The 15,160-nt window shown below is 36.3% G+C and overlaps 1 protein-coding gene across 1 annotated transcript in view; it reads left to right on the plus strand.

Annotated features, from left to right (window-relative positions):
• Positions 1-15,160, plus strand: part of AQR (aquarius intron-binding spliceosomal factor) — a 199,198-nt gene that overhangs the window by 43,232 nt on the left and 140,806 nt on the right. The window contains exons 6-10 of the mRNA XM_007940518.1: positions 871-1,011; positions 2,571-2,639; positions 3,841-3,941; positions 6,634-6,710; positions 14,099-14,163. Coding sequence (XP_007938709.1) covers positions 871-1,011; positions 2,571-2,639; positions 3,841-3,941; positions 6,634-6,710; positions 14,099-14,163 — 453 coding nt within the window. The remainder of the gene's footprint in view (positions 1-870; positions 1,012-2,570; positions 2,640-3,840; positions 3,942-6,633; positions 6,711-14,098; positions 14,164-15,160) is intronic.

The following is a 15,160-nucleotide window of genomic DNA, read 5'->3' on the forward strand; positions in this document are numbered from 1 at the left end:
GCCTTTGGAATATCTAGATGAAACTATATAGTAGACAGTAATCTAAGGATCTAGAGCTAATGAGAGAAAACTAGACTGAAGATATGTGTTTGGAATCAACATATGGTGTTGAAGCATTGGCAAGGGGAAAAGAAGAATGAGGATAGAACTCTGGGAGCACTGTCATTTAAGTAGCAGACAGGAAGAGGAGACTTCAACGCAGTGAAGAGGACTTGAGAGTTAATCAGCGTCCTTTGGACTTGACAGCCATACAGCTTCAGGGGAGTAGTAAGGGTGGAAGCTTGTTTTACAGAAATGAATATTAGAAAAATAATGGTAGTGTAGACCACACCTTTGGAGTACATATGAAAGAAGAGAGATGTGGCGGTAATTAGAAGAGAAGGTAGATTGGCTTAAATATATTGTATTATTTACATGTTAAGAGTAAAGAGCTAATATAAAATAGGAAAGGCTGTTTTTGAGATTAATTTGAGAGGAGAAATTTCAGTGTTTACTATAGACATTATTTCTTTTGTTTAAGTCACAAGAATTTAGAGATTTCAAATCCTTAATAAGAAAGCCTAAACTAAATACATGTATAATCCACAGAAGTAAAGCTAAAGAAATTAATGCCATTATTTTATATGCTGAAGGTTTCTGCAACTCTCTCATGTTGCTGCCAAAACCTGTATTTGATTTAGTACCATTAATTTTAACTAAGTCTTAAATTCTGTTTTTTAAACATATGCAAATCTTTTCATAAGTATTTGGTTTTGTTGGTTTTGTTAGTAGACTATTAAAACCTACCAGTGTTTCTTTAATGGGAAAAAATTAGGTAAGCAAATAAATTAGGTCAGCAAATAAAATAAATTTTATTCTTTCTCTTTTCAGACTTTTAAGAAGAAACCAGACCACTTCCCTTTCTTTTTTAAGTGCATATTGAAAGCTGCATTGGCTGAAACTGATGGGGAATTTTCACTTCATGAACAGACCATCTTACTGCTATTTCTTGATCATTGCTTCAATAGTTTGGTAATTTTACCTTAGTTTTTGGAGGAATTTTCAAGTTTTCTTATTCTTCTGTGTTGAGTTTAAATAAGATTACTTTTGTAGCCAACCCTAGGAGCTCTGGTGGCATAGTGCCTAAGGCATTTGACTGCTAACCAGAAGGCTGGTGGTTCATACCCACCAGCCACTCCTCAGAAGGAAGTTTGGGCAACCTACTTCCATAGAGATACTGCCAAGGAAGGGTCGCTATGAGTCAGGACTGACTCAACGGCAGCGAGTTATAGCCAACTCTTCATCCGTCGTAGTAGGGAATGAGAATAATGCTAAAAGCATGATATTGGTACATTCTCAGGAAAAGCATTTCATAAAGCCTGCTTACTTTTTAATAGATTTAGACTTGATCTTTCCTTTTCTCTATGCAGACTTTAAGAAAAATGATAATGAGAACTAAAAATCTCTAAACGTAGAACACAAAAATGAGAAGCAACAAAAGTCTAGTTAATATGAAGTTAGAGTAGTGAAATCTGTGCTACCAGCTGTACCCAAGAATGTAGTTTTATTGCTTTTTGTTTGTGCTCAATGCACAGGCTGGCTAATCAGCAGGAGAATTGTATCTTGAATTGACTAAGGCCAGTTGTAGATGATCTTCGAAAATGTTTTGTGTGCTGATACATTTTCATCCTTCATATGATTATCTTCTAAAGCAATAAACGTTTATGGTAATTAGTTTTTCATTTGTGTATCTCTGCTATGGTTGTCTGAAGTTACCTCACTTATTTAAAGATAAGTGCTTCTGAATTGATAGTCCACTTAGAACCGTGCAGTAAAATGCATGGAATTCTTTTTTATCCAGAAGACAGTGTGAATTGTGAATACCAGATAGAGGATTGTTATTTCCTGTTCATTCTATTTACTACCTTATAGGGATCCCCAGCCCCCCCCCCACACACAGGGATTTTTGTTTAAAAAAAATTACAATGTTTCTAGTAATTCAGGCACTGGTGGCCATTAATACCTCTTAAACATATATTAAAAATAAACAGAGCAAATATAAATAAATAGACATGGTACCTTATCAGAAATTCAATAAAAACAAGATTTAATTAGTGCTACTTTTAGACAACTTTGTTGTTGTTTTCGAAGTCAGTTCTGACTCACAGCGACTGCATGTGATGAAGTAGAACTGCCCCATGAGTTGCCTAGGCTGTACTCTTTAGAGGAGCAGATTGCCAGGTATTTTCTTATATAGAGCCCTTGGGTGGGCTCAAACCTCCAACCTTTTGGGTAGCAGCCAGGTGCTTAGCTATTGCACCACCGGGGCTTCTTATATCATAGCCATATGATTCCAGTACTTTAAATTTTCTACTACCTTACCCAGCATAAACACTAACTTATTATTGATATGCTGCCTTTTTTTTTTTTTTTTTGTAAATATTGAACTTCTTATTAAAATATCATTAATTTGAAACTATTGGTATCATATTCCCCACCTGGGTCTTAAATAGACAGTGTGTGCCTTATATAATGACTTAAATAGAAATGTTGGTGCATTTATAAACTTGTTTTCTTAATGTCTTGAACAGGAAGTAGACTTGATCCGGAGTCAAGTACAACAGCTTATCTCCCTTCCAATGTGGATGGGTTTGCAACCTGTAAGTATCTAATTTCAGAAACGTGTGTATATATAAGTGGAAAAGATTCTGTATGTTGAACGTGTTAAAAAAATGTGAAATGTAGAAGTGGTAGGTAAAATTCCCTTTTACTGCTTAGAAAATTTATCTAACTTACTATATTATCATAGATGTAATTTTCACAGTTTTAAAGTTGTTATCTGCCACAGAAACCCAAGGAGGGGTCGTTATGAGTCGGGTCCAACTCAATGGCACATAACAACAACAACATGTGCAAGCTAATAGTTATTTCACCTGATGACAGTTTTAAAAGGCGAAATACATATATTGAGCTTATTGACAAAAGGAGGTTAATTTAGCTAAGTACTATTATTATTATGTTTGTCTTTGGATGAGACTAAATGTAGTCTTAACTATTTTGACTGGAGTATACAGATAGTTGTAGGAGAAAGTTTGAGTCACATTTCATACTAAAAATTTTGTTTTTTCATCAGATCCTTATTGAATATTTATACTCATATATCAAAGCAAGATTAACAACTCTTAGGAAGTAAAGTTAAAACTATCAAATTTCCATGGAATGGTTTATTCAGAATTCTGTTTCTTGCACGTGGGTGTTTTTATATACACCCAAATATACAAGCACATTTCTTAGATTCCCAGGTGATGGGATGAAAACATAATAAGGTGCATATAACTAAGGTAAAAGTAGTAAGTGCCATAAGAGAAGATAGGGAGGTATAAGCAATTCTTTATTGTTTAGTTGTGATAGCTGTTTTATGTTCATTGTTTCCGATGTAGTTTTTTAGTTTAAATGCTTATGTTCATACTTTAGTGCTCATATTTTTTAAGACTTAAATAAAATATTTAGATTCTACAAACAACAAAGATGAACACTTTGCAATACAGTACTGTGTTTTTAAAATTAAAAATACATATATTTAGAAATAAAAAAGATATTTAATTGATTGTTGAGCTTAGAATCTTGACTAGAAGAGTTTCTTTTGTTTGTCTTTTTGTTTTCTATTAACAAGTATTAAAATTGAGTATTTTTTTGGAGTATAGTTACTAGTTTCCTAGTTTTTAGGTTTGTCATGTTACTCTCAGATTTTGTTACATTGTGCTCTGTATCATATGAACATATTACAAAACTAATAGTTGACGTAATCTTTATCTTTGTAAAATTTGTTACTAGTGATTTAATATCATATCTGTCTTTCAGGCAAGATTAGAATTAGAATTAAAGAAAACACCCAAGCTAAGAAAATTCTGGAACTTGATTAAAAAGAATGATGAAAAGATGGACCCAGAAGCAAGAGAACAGTATGTTGGCAGAGCCTATTTTATGCTGGTTTATTGTGTTGTATTGTAGGTCCTAGAAAATGTTGATCGGTTTGTTTCTTTCTTTATATAATGTCAAGCCCAAAGAAATGCTAGTAAGTCCTTTTACTTAAGGTTGTCACAGGAGTATTTTTCACAGAGCTGTAAAGAAAAGGCACACCACCACCAGGCTTTTCTTCTTTCCCTTCTTTCAGTGCCAGTGATAAGTTTATACCCTCTCCTTACCTCCTTACTTGGTGACATGATTAGGTTCCAAAGACCAGTTCATCATGTGAAAATCAGCATTATGGGGAAATGGAGGATGACTGCATGATTACGTAACTGCCACGTTCTATCATTACATAACTGAGAATCATGGCATAGTCAAGTTGACACATAATCTTAACCATCACTGCCAGAATTACTCTCATCTTGCTTGCTGGCATTCATTATTTCCACATGTATATTATCAATGCACAAAGCAGTCAGATGGTAAATTTTTTACAGTTGTCTTGAATGCAAGATATCAAATGAGACAATTGTAAGTGAGGAGAAGGTATACTTCTTGCCTGTTTTCCATGGTTTGTCTCTTTTTCTCCCTCACTGTTAACAGTAACTTTGACGCATTCCAACCATAATTTCTTCATTCATTTAAAAAATTGAGTGTTTATTATTTTGCTAGGTACTGTCCTAGGCATTGGGCATATAGTAGAGAATGTTGCAGAAAGTAATTCCTGCTCTTGAGGAGCTTACATTTTGGTTGGAGAGACAGCAGTAAGCAGGAGAATTATGTAGTATATTAGATGATCAAAAGTGCTGAGGAGAAAAATATATCAGGTATCAAGACTAAAGGAGTAAGTAAGGGCTTATATGTATTTAAGGTAGTGTAGGGGGTGATGTTTATGGTTTTTAGAGTGGAAAGAGTGGTAAGCCTTCTCTGCGGTATGAACATTTTGAGAAAAGACCTGAAAGAGTTGAGTTAGTCATGTAGATTTCTGAGGAAAGAGCACTCCAGATTGAGAGAATAGCAAGTACAAAGGCTTTGAGGAAGGAGCATGATGGTGTTCTAGTAAAACAAGGAGGTTAGCATGGCTGGAGCATAGTCAGTGAGGGAAATGAAGTTAGGGAGGTAACAAAGTAATTGATGATACTTGTGCTGTGTAGACCATTGAAAGGACTTTGCTTTTTCACTCTGAATGAGGTGGAAGCAGTTGAAAAGTTTTATTCAGAGGAGTGATATGATTATTTTAACAGGATTACCCTAGCTGCACTGTGGAGAATAGACTAATGATTGGCAAGGGTGGAAGCAAGGAGATTAATTGAGAGGAATGCAGTAGACCAGGGAAATAGTAGGTAGTGGTAATAGTGGAGGTGATGAAAAGTAGTCAGATTGTGAATGTATTTGACAGGATATTTTAAAAGGAAATGACTGATGAAATGGCCATTCCTACTCTGACCCTAACATTTTGTCCTTCCAGCTCTCACTCCAATATTCCCAGAAATCATCTCTGTGACACATAGCTTTTCAGTTCTTCCTTTTTCATTATCAACCAGCATAACTCCAGGTTCGCTTCCTTTTGTCCTCAATTCTCTTTTCGTGATTTATGCAGCCCTACTAAATAACTGCACCCATACTCATGGTTTCTGTTACTGTCTACACATGTACCTACAAATGTTGCATATGCTATATTTCTTGTAACTTTTATCTCCTCCTGGATATGGCATGGCAAGAATGAACTGATTGTCTTTATTAACAAACCCACTCTCCCTCTTATATCCTTCATCTTGCTGACTGTCTTGTTATTATTCAGTCACATGGCCAAACACTAATTGCTTGACTGTCAACCCTGCACCCAGCAGTTCACCAAAATCCATTAAATATTTGCCCATTTTCTTTCATCATCTCTTCACTCCCACTGCCATTATGTTAATTCAGGTTCTCACTTTCTCTTATCTGAGTATCACAGCCACCCATACTTAAGTCTTGCCAAACAAAAATCTATCTGTAAAACTACATCCATAGGGATCTTTGTAATATATAAATCTGATATATCACTCTTGATGAAATGGTTTGAGGGCAGGGCACTTCATCACATTGAAAATAAAATTCTCATTTCTTACCAGTACAGTGGTTAAATGAAAAAGGATTTGTAGGCAGAAGGAATGAGGTCTAAATTCTAATTTTGCCATGAAGTAAATTTATATCTTTTGGAGCTAGCTCCTTATTTTCTCTAAACCTTGGTTTTCTCGTAAGCCTCTGTGGGGAGAGGAAAATAGAACCAAAAAGACAATAACTGATAAATCTGGGTTATACCAATCCCATGAAAATAGGAATAAACAGAATCAGGGAAGATTCAGAGAAAAATATCCAAAGCAAGATGAAGTTTGGGAAGTTTTAGAAGTTAAAGGTGTGGAAAATTAAACTCTTTTCTAGTCTTGACCCTTAAATCACAAGTGAGAACTCTTTTACTATAAGAAAAAGCGGTTCTTTCTTAGTTGGCTTATTAGGCTAGTAATGAGGCTCTTTTTTCTTAATGTAATGCAAATACAAAGTAGAAGCTGTGTGTTCAAATAATACTTCCAACTTCAAAGAAGAATGAAAGGCACAAAAGCAACATTCAGTACTTGAAAATGTACTTTTGAAATAACTAATTATTTTAAAAAATAGCCTGGTCAATATTATCTCTGATTTTAGGGCCTATCAAGAAAGAAGATTTCTTTCGCAACTCATCCAGAAGTTTATCTCTGTGCTGAAGTCAGTCCCGCTTTCTGGTAACTATTCGCCTTTACTTAGCTCACTTGTGAAGCTATCTTTCATTCTAAAAACCATTTCATTTAGAATGGTTTCAGTTATCACCACGCAGTGTATCAAGTACACGACTAGTCTGAATATGTGACTACCTCGATGGGTTATTTTAAAGGCACCAGCTTGAATATTGAAATGTTCATTTATTTAGCAAATAATTTTTGAGCTTATTTATTGAGTAGGCCCTGCACAAGGTGCTGGGATAGAAAACAAGCACAAACCCTATCCCTATGGTATTTACAATATGGTGCTGAATAGTGTTCCCAAGTGACATTAAGTATTGTTTGGAGGGGAATAAGAGGATTGTTTTTGAGTATGAGGTGCAGAATGAAGTCAGAAATATAGAGAGTAAAATGGAAAGGGCTTTCCTCCTTCATGGCCCCCATTTATTGAAGGAAAAAAATAAAAATATATACTAGATTTGTAAGATGATGGAAATAGTATGCCAGTTTAGAGAGAGTATGAAAATGGATTAAATACTTGGGAAATGGGAAGATGATTTTTATTATTTTTTAGTGCATTTTATTGAAATATTTATGTACAGTGAAATACACAGTACTAAGTGATGTAGGTCAATGCATTTTTTTTTGTAGTGTCTACCCCCCCCAACAACCAACAAAGAAAGTTTCCCTCCACATATAAACCTTTCCTTGATCCTCTACAACAACAAACTAATACTATATTTGTCCTTCTGTGACTGAGTGACTTTATTCAGCACAATGTCCTCCAAGTCCATCCACACCATGCAGTGCTTTGTAGACTCCACATCGTTCCTCAGAGCTACATAGCCCTCCATTGTGTGTATGCACCACAGCTTGGTCATACACTCCTCTTTCGATGGGCACATTGCCTCCATCCTCTTGCCACTGCAGACAGTGCTGTGATGAACATGGCTGTGCATATATCTGTTCCTGTCCTGGCTCTCACCTCTATAGGATGTATACCTAGTAATGGGTTTGCTGGGTCAAATAATATCTCCAATTCCAGCTTTCTAAGGAATTGCCATACTGCTTTCCACAGTGGTTATATCACTTCACAGTCCCTCTAGCAGTGTATGAGAGTCCCAGTCTCTCCACATCCCTGCCAGCATTTATTATTTTCTGTCTCATTGAACCTTGCCATCAGTGCTGGGATGAGATGGTCTCTCGTTGTTTTGATTTGCATCTTTCTGATGGCCAGTGATTGTGAGCATATCTTTGTATATTTGCTGGCCGCCTTAATATACCCCTTGGTGAAGTTTCCATTCATGTCTTCTGCCCATTTTTCAATTGTATTAGTAATTCCTTTGCTGTTGAAGCATTGGAGTTTTCTATAAATCTTAGAGATAAAGATAAGTCCCTTGCCAGATATGTAATTATTGACAAGTATTAATTTGTTGCTGTCATTTTGTTATGTGCTTTATCATGGTGTTGCTTTCTTTGTTCGATAAAATTTTCTGTGCTGAGCTCATTTTTTTTATGAACCGTGTTATTACTTCCTTTATTGCTATTTTAGTATTTGCTAAATATTTATTTGTGCTGGTCCTTTTTTAATTTTGATGTGAAGGTTTATCATTTTTCTTTGAGGTTACCCTGTGATTTATTGTTTTCTTCCCAAATTTAGGACAGTCTGTTCTATCTTATAGTTGTCTTGACTTCCATACCATTTAGAAGTTCAGTAACTATACAATTTTTTCCCTCTTTTTGGTTTGCAGTTGTCCTCATTCATCAATTGATGTCTCTAGTTCCCTGTTTACAATCTTGTATCCAAAGTGCATAGCTTATTTACTTTGGATATTTCTATAACTGGGTTGCTTTCTGGGTTATGTCATGTGTGTTAATGGTCAGTTGTTGTTTGCTGTTGTTGGTTCTCTGTGAAAAGGACTCCCTTTATCATTTCTTGTAGGGTATGTCTGGTTTTAACAAATTCTCTTAATTTCTGCATATCTGGAAATGTCCTGAGTTCACCATCATATTTGAGGGACAGTTTTGCTGGGGGCTGGCAGTTCAAACTCACCAGCTACTCCTTGGAAGGAAATTTGGACAGTCTTCTTCTGTAGTGATACTCCTCGGAAACCCAAGGGAGGGGTTGCTATGAGTCGGATCCAACCTGATGGCAGTGGGCTTGGGAGCTCTGGAGGCGTAGTGCCTAAGGCATTTGACTGTTAACCAGAAGACTGGCAGTTCAAATCCACCAGGCACTCCTCAGAAGAAAGGTTAGGCAATCTACTTCCATAGTGATAATGCCTGAGAAACCCAAGGAGGGGTTGCTATGAGTCAGATGCGACTCAACAGCAGTGGGTATATAATTCTTAGATAGAAATTTTTTTCTTTCAGGGTTTTTTTTATATATACCATCCTATTGTCTTCTCACCTGCATGGTTTCTGCCAAGAAATCTGAGCTTAGTCTTATTGGTTGCCCGTTGTAGGTAACTTTTCATTTGTCCTATGCTGTTTTCAGGATTCTTTCTTTGTCTTTGGTTTTGGTGAGTTTGATGATGATATGTCTTGGTGATTTTTTTTGGGGGGGGTTCTATTCTGTTTGGGGTTTGTTGGACTTCTTGAATGGATATATTCTCATCTTTCATCATAACAGAAAAATCCTCTTCCAACAAATCCTCGACAATTTTTCTGTGGTTTTCTTTTTCATTTCATGTTGTGGAATTCCAGTTACATGTACGTTATTCCTTTTGATGGTATCCCCCATAAACCTTAGATTTTCTTCATTTTGTTTTGATCTTTTTTTTTATTGATCCTTTTCCAAAGAAATATTGAAGTATTTGCCTTCATTCTCACTAATTATCTTCCATTGATTCAATTCTACTCCTTTGCCTATTCAGTGTGTTATTTATTTATGAAATTTTAGTATTAATCTTCTGGATTTCTTTCTGTTGATTTCGTATCATTTCTAATTTTTCATTTATTTTGTCATTTTGTTTTTGTATTGTCTTTTGAAATTGTTCTAAGGTTTTCTCTGTGTTTTCCTCACATTTGTCAGTGTTTTCCTTGATCCGTCTCTCAATTTGTTGAAGGTACCTAAATATAATTCTTTTGAATTCCTTATCAGGGAATTCCAATGCTGCATCTTCCTCAGGAATGTGTTTTGGGTCTGTATCCTAGTCCCTTGTTTCTCCTGGTTTATCTTGCTTCTTTGTGTGGGCTGTGATGCTCTGTTGTCTCCGAGGCATTGTGATGTTTTTGTGTTTATATTTAATTGGTGATTGTATGTTGGAGTGACTTGCCCATGATTTTTGTTTCCTTTGTTTTGTTTGTATGTTATATACATAAGCAGGGTACTGTGCTATGAGCCTCTTTTCACTAGTTGGCAGCACTTATACACTCACTGCTTGTCTCCTTTCCTATTGTCAGTCTCCTGTATGTCTCTGCTGTCCTTGGCAAAGAGAGCCTGTTCTTAGGTCCCTGGAATCCAAATGACAATGATGTTACTTTAAAATCCAAAATGGCCCCCGCTTGTAAGATTCAAACTGGCTGTGTCCTCGGTCACTTTAAATATCCAAAATGTCCATACTTGTAAGCATTCAAAATGGCTGCACCCTCAGTCACTTTAGATATCCAAAATGACTGCCGCTTGTAAACATCAAAATGGCTGCACCCTCGGTTACTTTGAATATCTAAAATGGCCATCACTTGTAAACATTCAAAATGGCCACTGCTTGTAAACATTCAAAATGGCTGTGCCCTTGGTTACTTTAAATATCCAAAATGGCTGCCACTTGTTAACAATCAAAATGGCTGCGCTCTCAGGACAGCCGAAAGTCCACAGCTCAGGTTGTCTCCCTCCTTGTTGTTTCCCTTCCTAATCGTAGGCCACCAGTGTAATTGTCCCTGCAGCCCTTGGTGACCAGGGCTGATCTTTAGGTCAATTCTCAGGTCCCAACACCACTTGGAAATATTCAGGCTGTTGGTCCTGTCAGATTAGCTGACAATCTACTGCTCCAGCCATCTCCGTACTCACTATTTTTGTTCAGGTTTTTCCACTAGTTGGTGCCTAATCCACTTCTGTGTGCTTCCTTTCAAAGCTCAAGGCTCTTGGATTATCTTCTGTGTCTCTGTCAATTGGTTTCTCTTTTCTTTGTTGAAGAGGGTCTGGGTATTTTGTCTGCCTATTCTTCCATCTTACTGGAAGTGGGAAGCTGATTTTTAAACGAGTAAGATTATAGCTTCATTTTACAGGGTTATGAAAACATTATTTCCTGTGTCAGTTGTTAAAAAGGAAGACTGCATGGAATGATCGGAGATGTCAGGACTGTTGTCAGAAGGAAAAAAAACCTAAGAAACAAATTACAGGGCTGTATCAGTGTCTGAAATTGGCATAACAAGGTTTCAACTCTGAATAGTGCCCAGCAGGACCAGCTAATGTAACACCATGAAACTGGAAGTACCAGAACTTGACTTGAGCATCAGATTCTAAATAGGCCATTGCCAGTAATTTTCTCAAGCTATAAATAAAGATATAAAATGCACAATTTGCTTTATTTTGTTAGTTTTTGACAAAAATTTTCTTTTGGCAATAACAAGGAAGAAAGATCACAGCAGAGGACTGGTTTGAATGGATTTAATTAAAAAGTTACTCCATTACATTCTTCAGTTTAAACAGCTGCATGATCTAGACTAGGTCCCAAAAAAACTTGGATTCCAGTTCTAACCTAGCTGCAAAATGGCTCTTCTACTTCATTAAATCATTTTCTCTGATTCTCAGTTTGTTACATGGAAATTTTTCATCTAGGATGGATTTTCTAAGGTCTTTTCCAACTATTAAATTCTGTGATTCTGTTAAATTAGAGGCTGGATTAGTGAGCATGTTAACTGGAAAGGTTCTAAATTAACATTTCCGTATATTAGTCACACAAATATTCACATGAAGCCTTTCGTTTTCTAGTATCTACAAATAATAGGAATGGATTTTTTTAAGCATTTGTTGGCTGCCTTCTATAGGTCTGGCACTCTGGTGGTCCCTGTTGGAAGTCCGTAGACAAACAGCAATAGGAACCCTACAATTATCTCCTTTTTAATCAAAATAATTGTGGCAGTGTATTTTAGCTGGTAAAGGGTAGACCATTTCCTGTTATTACTAAAACACACACACACATGCACACAAAAACTTGTATGTCATGTCATGTCACAAGGTTGTAATTACTTAAAAATAAATATTTTTAAAAATAGTATACTAGGGAAAGCATAAAGTAAGATAATGATCTTAAAAAAATATGACTGCTAACCAAAAGTCTGGCAGTTCAAACCCACCAGCCACTCCTCAGAAGGAAGACTGGGCAGTGTACTTCGATAGAGATACTGCCTCGAAAACCCAAGGAGGGGTCGCTATGAGTCAGATCTGACTCGACGGCAGTGAGTTTGGCTTTTTTGATGTACCATTGATACTTTAATGTCCAAAGTAATACTAATTCAAAGGAAAAAAGTCTCAAGAACTACCCTTGTGATTAGTGTGGTGTTTGTATTACTCTCTGAAATTGCCCTCTTTATATGCATTTTAAAGATGTTTATGTGTGTGTATGTACTTACACACATATACATACATAGCATATATGTATATGTAGGTGGGTGTGTGTGGTTAGGCATGTGACAGAACTTTTAGAAGCTTGGTATGTGAAGGCAGTAAGGAAAGGTAAAGCAAAAACTGATATAAAACTGCCTTTCAAGCTTTTTGTTTCTGTAAGGTCTTTCAATATCTGATTATTAGGTACAGATCTTTTATAAATTAACGCTTTAGAAATAGCTTTTCAAGCTTAATTTTTAGAATGTGCTTCTGACTCAAGCTGAGTTATTTTCTATGTGGAGCTATTCATAAATTTGGAAGACAGCTTACCTGGCCAACTCCCCGGAAGAGATCCATATTTGTACCCATTCTAAAGAAAGGTGATCCCACAGAATGTGGAAATTATCGAACAATGTCATTAATATCACATACAAGTAAAATTTTGTTGAAGATAATTGATTCAAAAAGGATTGAAGCAGTAAATTGACAGAGACCTTCCAGAAATGCAAGCTGAATTCAGAAGAGAGCGTGGAATGAGGGATATCATTGCTGATGTCAGATGGATCTTGGCTGAAAGCAGAGAATACCAGAAAGATGTTGACTTGTGTTTTATTGACTATGCAAAAGCATTTGATTGTGTGGATCATAACAAATTATGGATAACATTGAGAAGAATGGGAATTCCAGAACACTTAATTGTGCTCATGAGGAACCTGTACATAGACCAGGAGACTGTCATTCAAAAAGAACAAGGAGATACCGCATGCATTAAAATCAGGAAGGGTGTGCATCAGGATTGTATCCTTTCCCCATACTTACTCAGTCTGTATGCTGAGCAAATAATCTGAGAAGCTGGACTGTATGAAGAAGAACGTGGCATCAGGATTGGAGGAAAACTCATCAACAACCTGAGATACACAGACGACACAACTTTGCTTGCTGAAAGTGAAGATGACTAGAGGCACTTACTGATGAAGATTAAAGACTACATACAATGTGCAGTATGGATTACACCTCAATATAAAGAAAACAAAACTCCTCACAACTGGACCTATAAGCAGCATCACAATAAATGGAGAAAAGTTTAAAGTTGCCAAAGATTTCATATTACTTGGTTCCACAGTCAACACCAGTGGAAGCAGCAGTCAGGACATTAGGTGACATATTACACAGAGCAAATCTGCTGCAAAAGACCACTTTCAAGTGCTGAAGAACAAAGAGGTCTCCTTGAAGACTAAGGTGTGCCTAACGCAAGCCATTGTATTTTCAGTCGCCTCATATACATGTGAGAGCTGGACAGGAAGACTGGAAAAGAGTTGATGCTTTTGAGTTGTGGTATTGGTGAAGAATGCTGAGTATACTGTGGACTGCCAAAAGAACTAACAGATCTGTCCTGGAAGAAGTGCAGGTGGAATGCTCCCTGGAAGTGAGGATGGCCAAACTTTGTTTGTCTCACCTATTTTGATCATGTTGTCAGAAGGGACCATTCCTTGGAAAATAATATCATGCTTCATAAAGTGGAGGGTCAACGAAAAAGAGGAAGGCCCTCAACGAGATAGATTGCCACAGTGGCTGCAATAGTGGGTTCAGGTATAGCAAGGACTATGAGGGTGGCACAGGAGCAGGCAGTATTTGGTTCTTTTGTACGTAGGATTGCTATGAGTCAGAGCCAACTTGACAGCACCTAACAACAACATGTAGAGATAAACAAAGGGGTACATGTAAAGTCCTTACGGTGAATTATAGTGCAGTTGTGATGAATAAGAGACAAATATCTTTGCTTACATAATTAAATAACTCCCAGTTTTTAGATACAGCACTCACAATGGCCTATTTAACTTGTTTTTCTCGCTCTGTCTAGAACCTGTGACTATGGATGAAGTTCATTACTGTGAAAGATTCATCGAACTTATGATTGATCTAGAGGTAAAAATTCTGCAGTGACTTTTCTGTTACAGAATCATTAAGAGGGTTAAGACTCAGTGTATGACTATTTGAATGTTTCTTTGCCATCTAAAACTATCTATTTGAAGGTTCACCTACAGAAAAAATTCATGAGTCATTGGCCCTTGAAATTTTCGGATGCTTATTCCATCCAGTCTAGAACTACTATTTGTAAAAGTTATTTATTGTAGTAATTAAATATGAGTCCAACAATGACAGTTTATTTTCTATCATAATTTAATACCTCTTCATAGAGTTTTTAATAGTAATTGATGTCACAAGGTTAGACCCATCTCTTTTATAAGCTTACTTTTCAAAATGTGCTTAATGTTCTTGATGAATTGACCTACACTTAACTATTGTCAATTTTTAAAACATTAGAGTCTTTAAAAAGAGGATTTCATTCCTAATAGATTTTAATGGAAAGTTCAAATATAGAGTCATTAAAAATAGCTTTTCAAGCCTAATTCAATAAAACATTCAAGACTTTACTTGTGTTTTATTGACTATGTTCAGATTGAGTTCATTTCCTTTTTAATGCAGGAAATTTAAAGAAAATCACTTCTATTGCTTTTCTGGAGAGGTAGGGTGGTTTCCTGAAATGAATATTAGAGTATTTGTCACGGGATAGTCATTCATATTCTACCTCTGCCAGTAATCATTGATGATTGCAATAATCTCATCTATAAAATAAGGACATTTGATTTCACTATTTTGTGTGTGTGTGTGTGTGATTTGGGTGAAAGTTTATAGAGCAAATTGACTTTCCATACAGCAGTTCACGTACCCTTTGTTTCATGACATTGACTATAATTTACCCTTTCTTGCCTTATTGTCCTGGTTAGGACTTCCAATACAATGTTGAATAGAAGTGGTGATACAGGGCATCCTTGTCTGGTTCCTGTTCGCAAGGGGAATGGTTTCAGTCTCTCTCCATTGAGAATAATGTTGGCTGTTGGTTTTGCACATTGTTGTTGTT

This window comes from Orycteropus afer, unplaced genomic scaffold, assembly GCF_000298275.1.
Source record: "Orycteropus afer afer isolate SDZICR_OR568_19922 unplaced genomic scaffold, OryAfe1.0 scaffold00068, whole genome shotgun sequence".
NCBI classification, from domain to species: Eukaryota; Metazoa; Chordata; class Mammalia; order Tubulidentata; family Orycteropodidae; genus Orycteropus; species Orycteropus afer.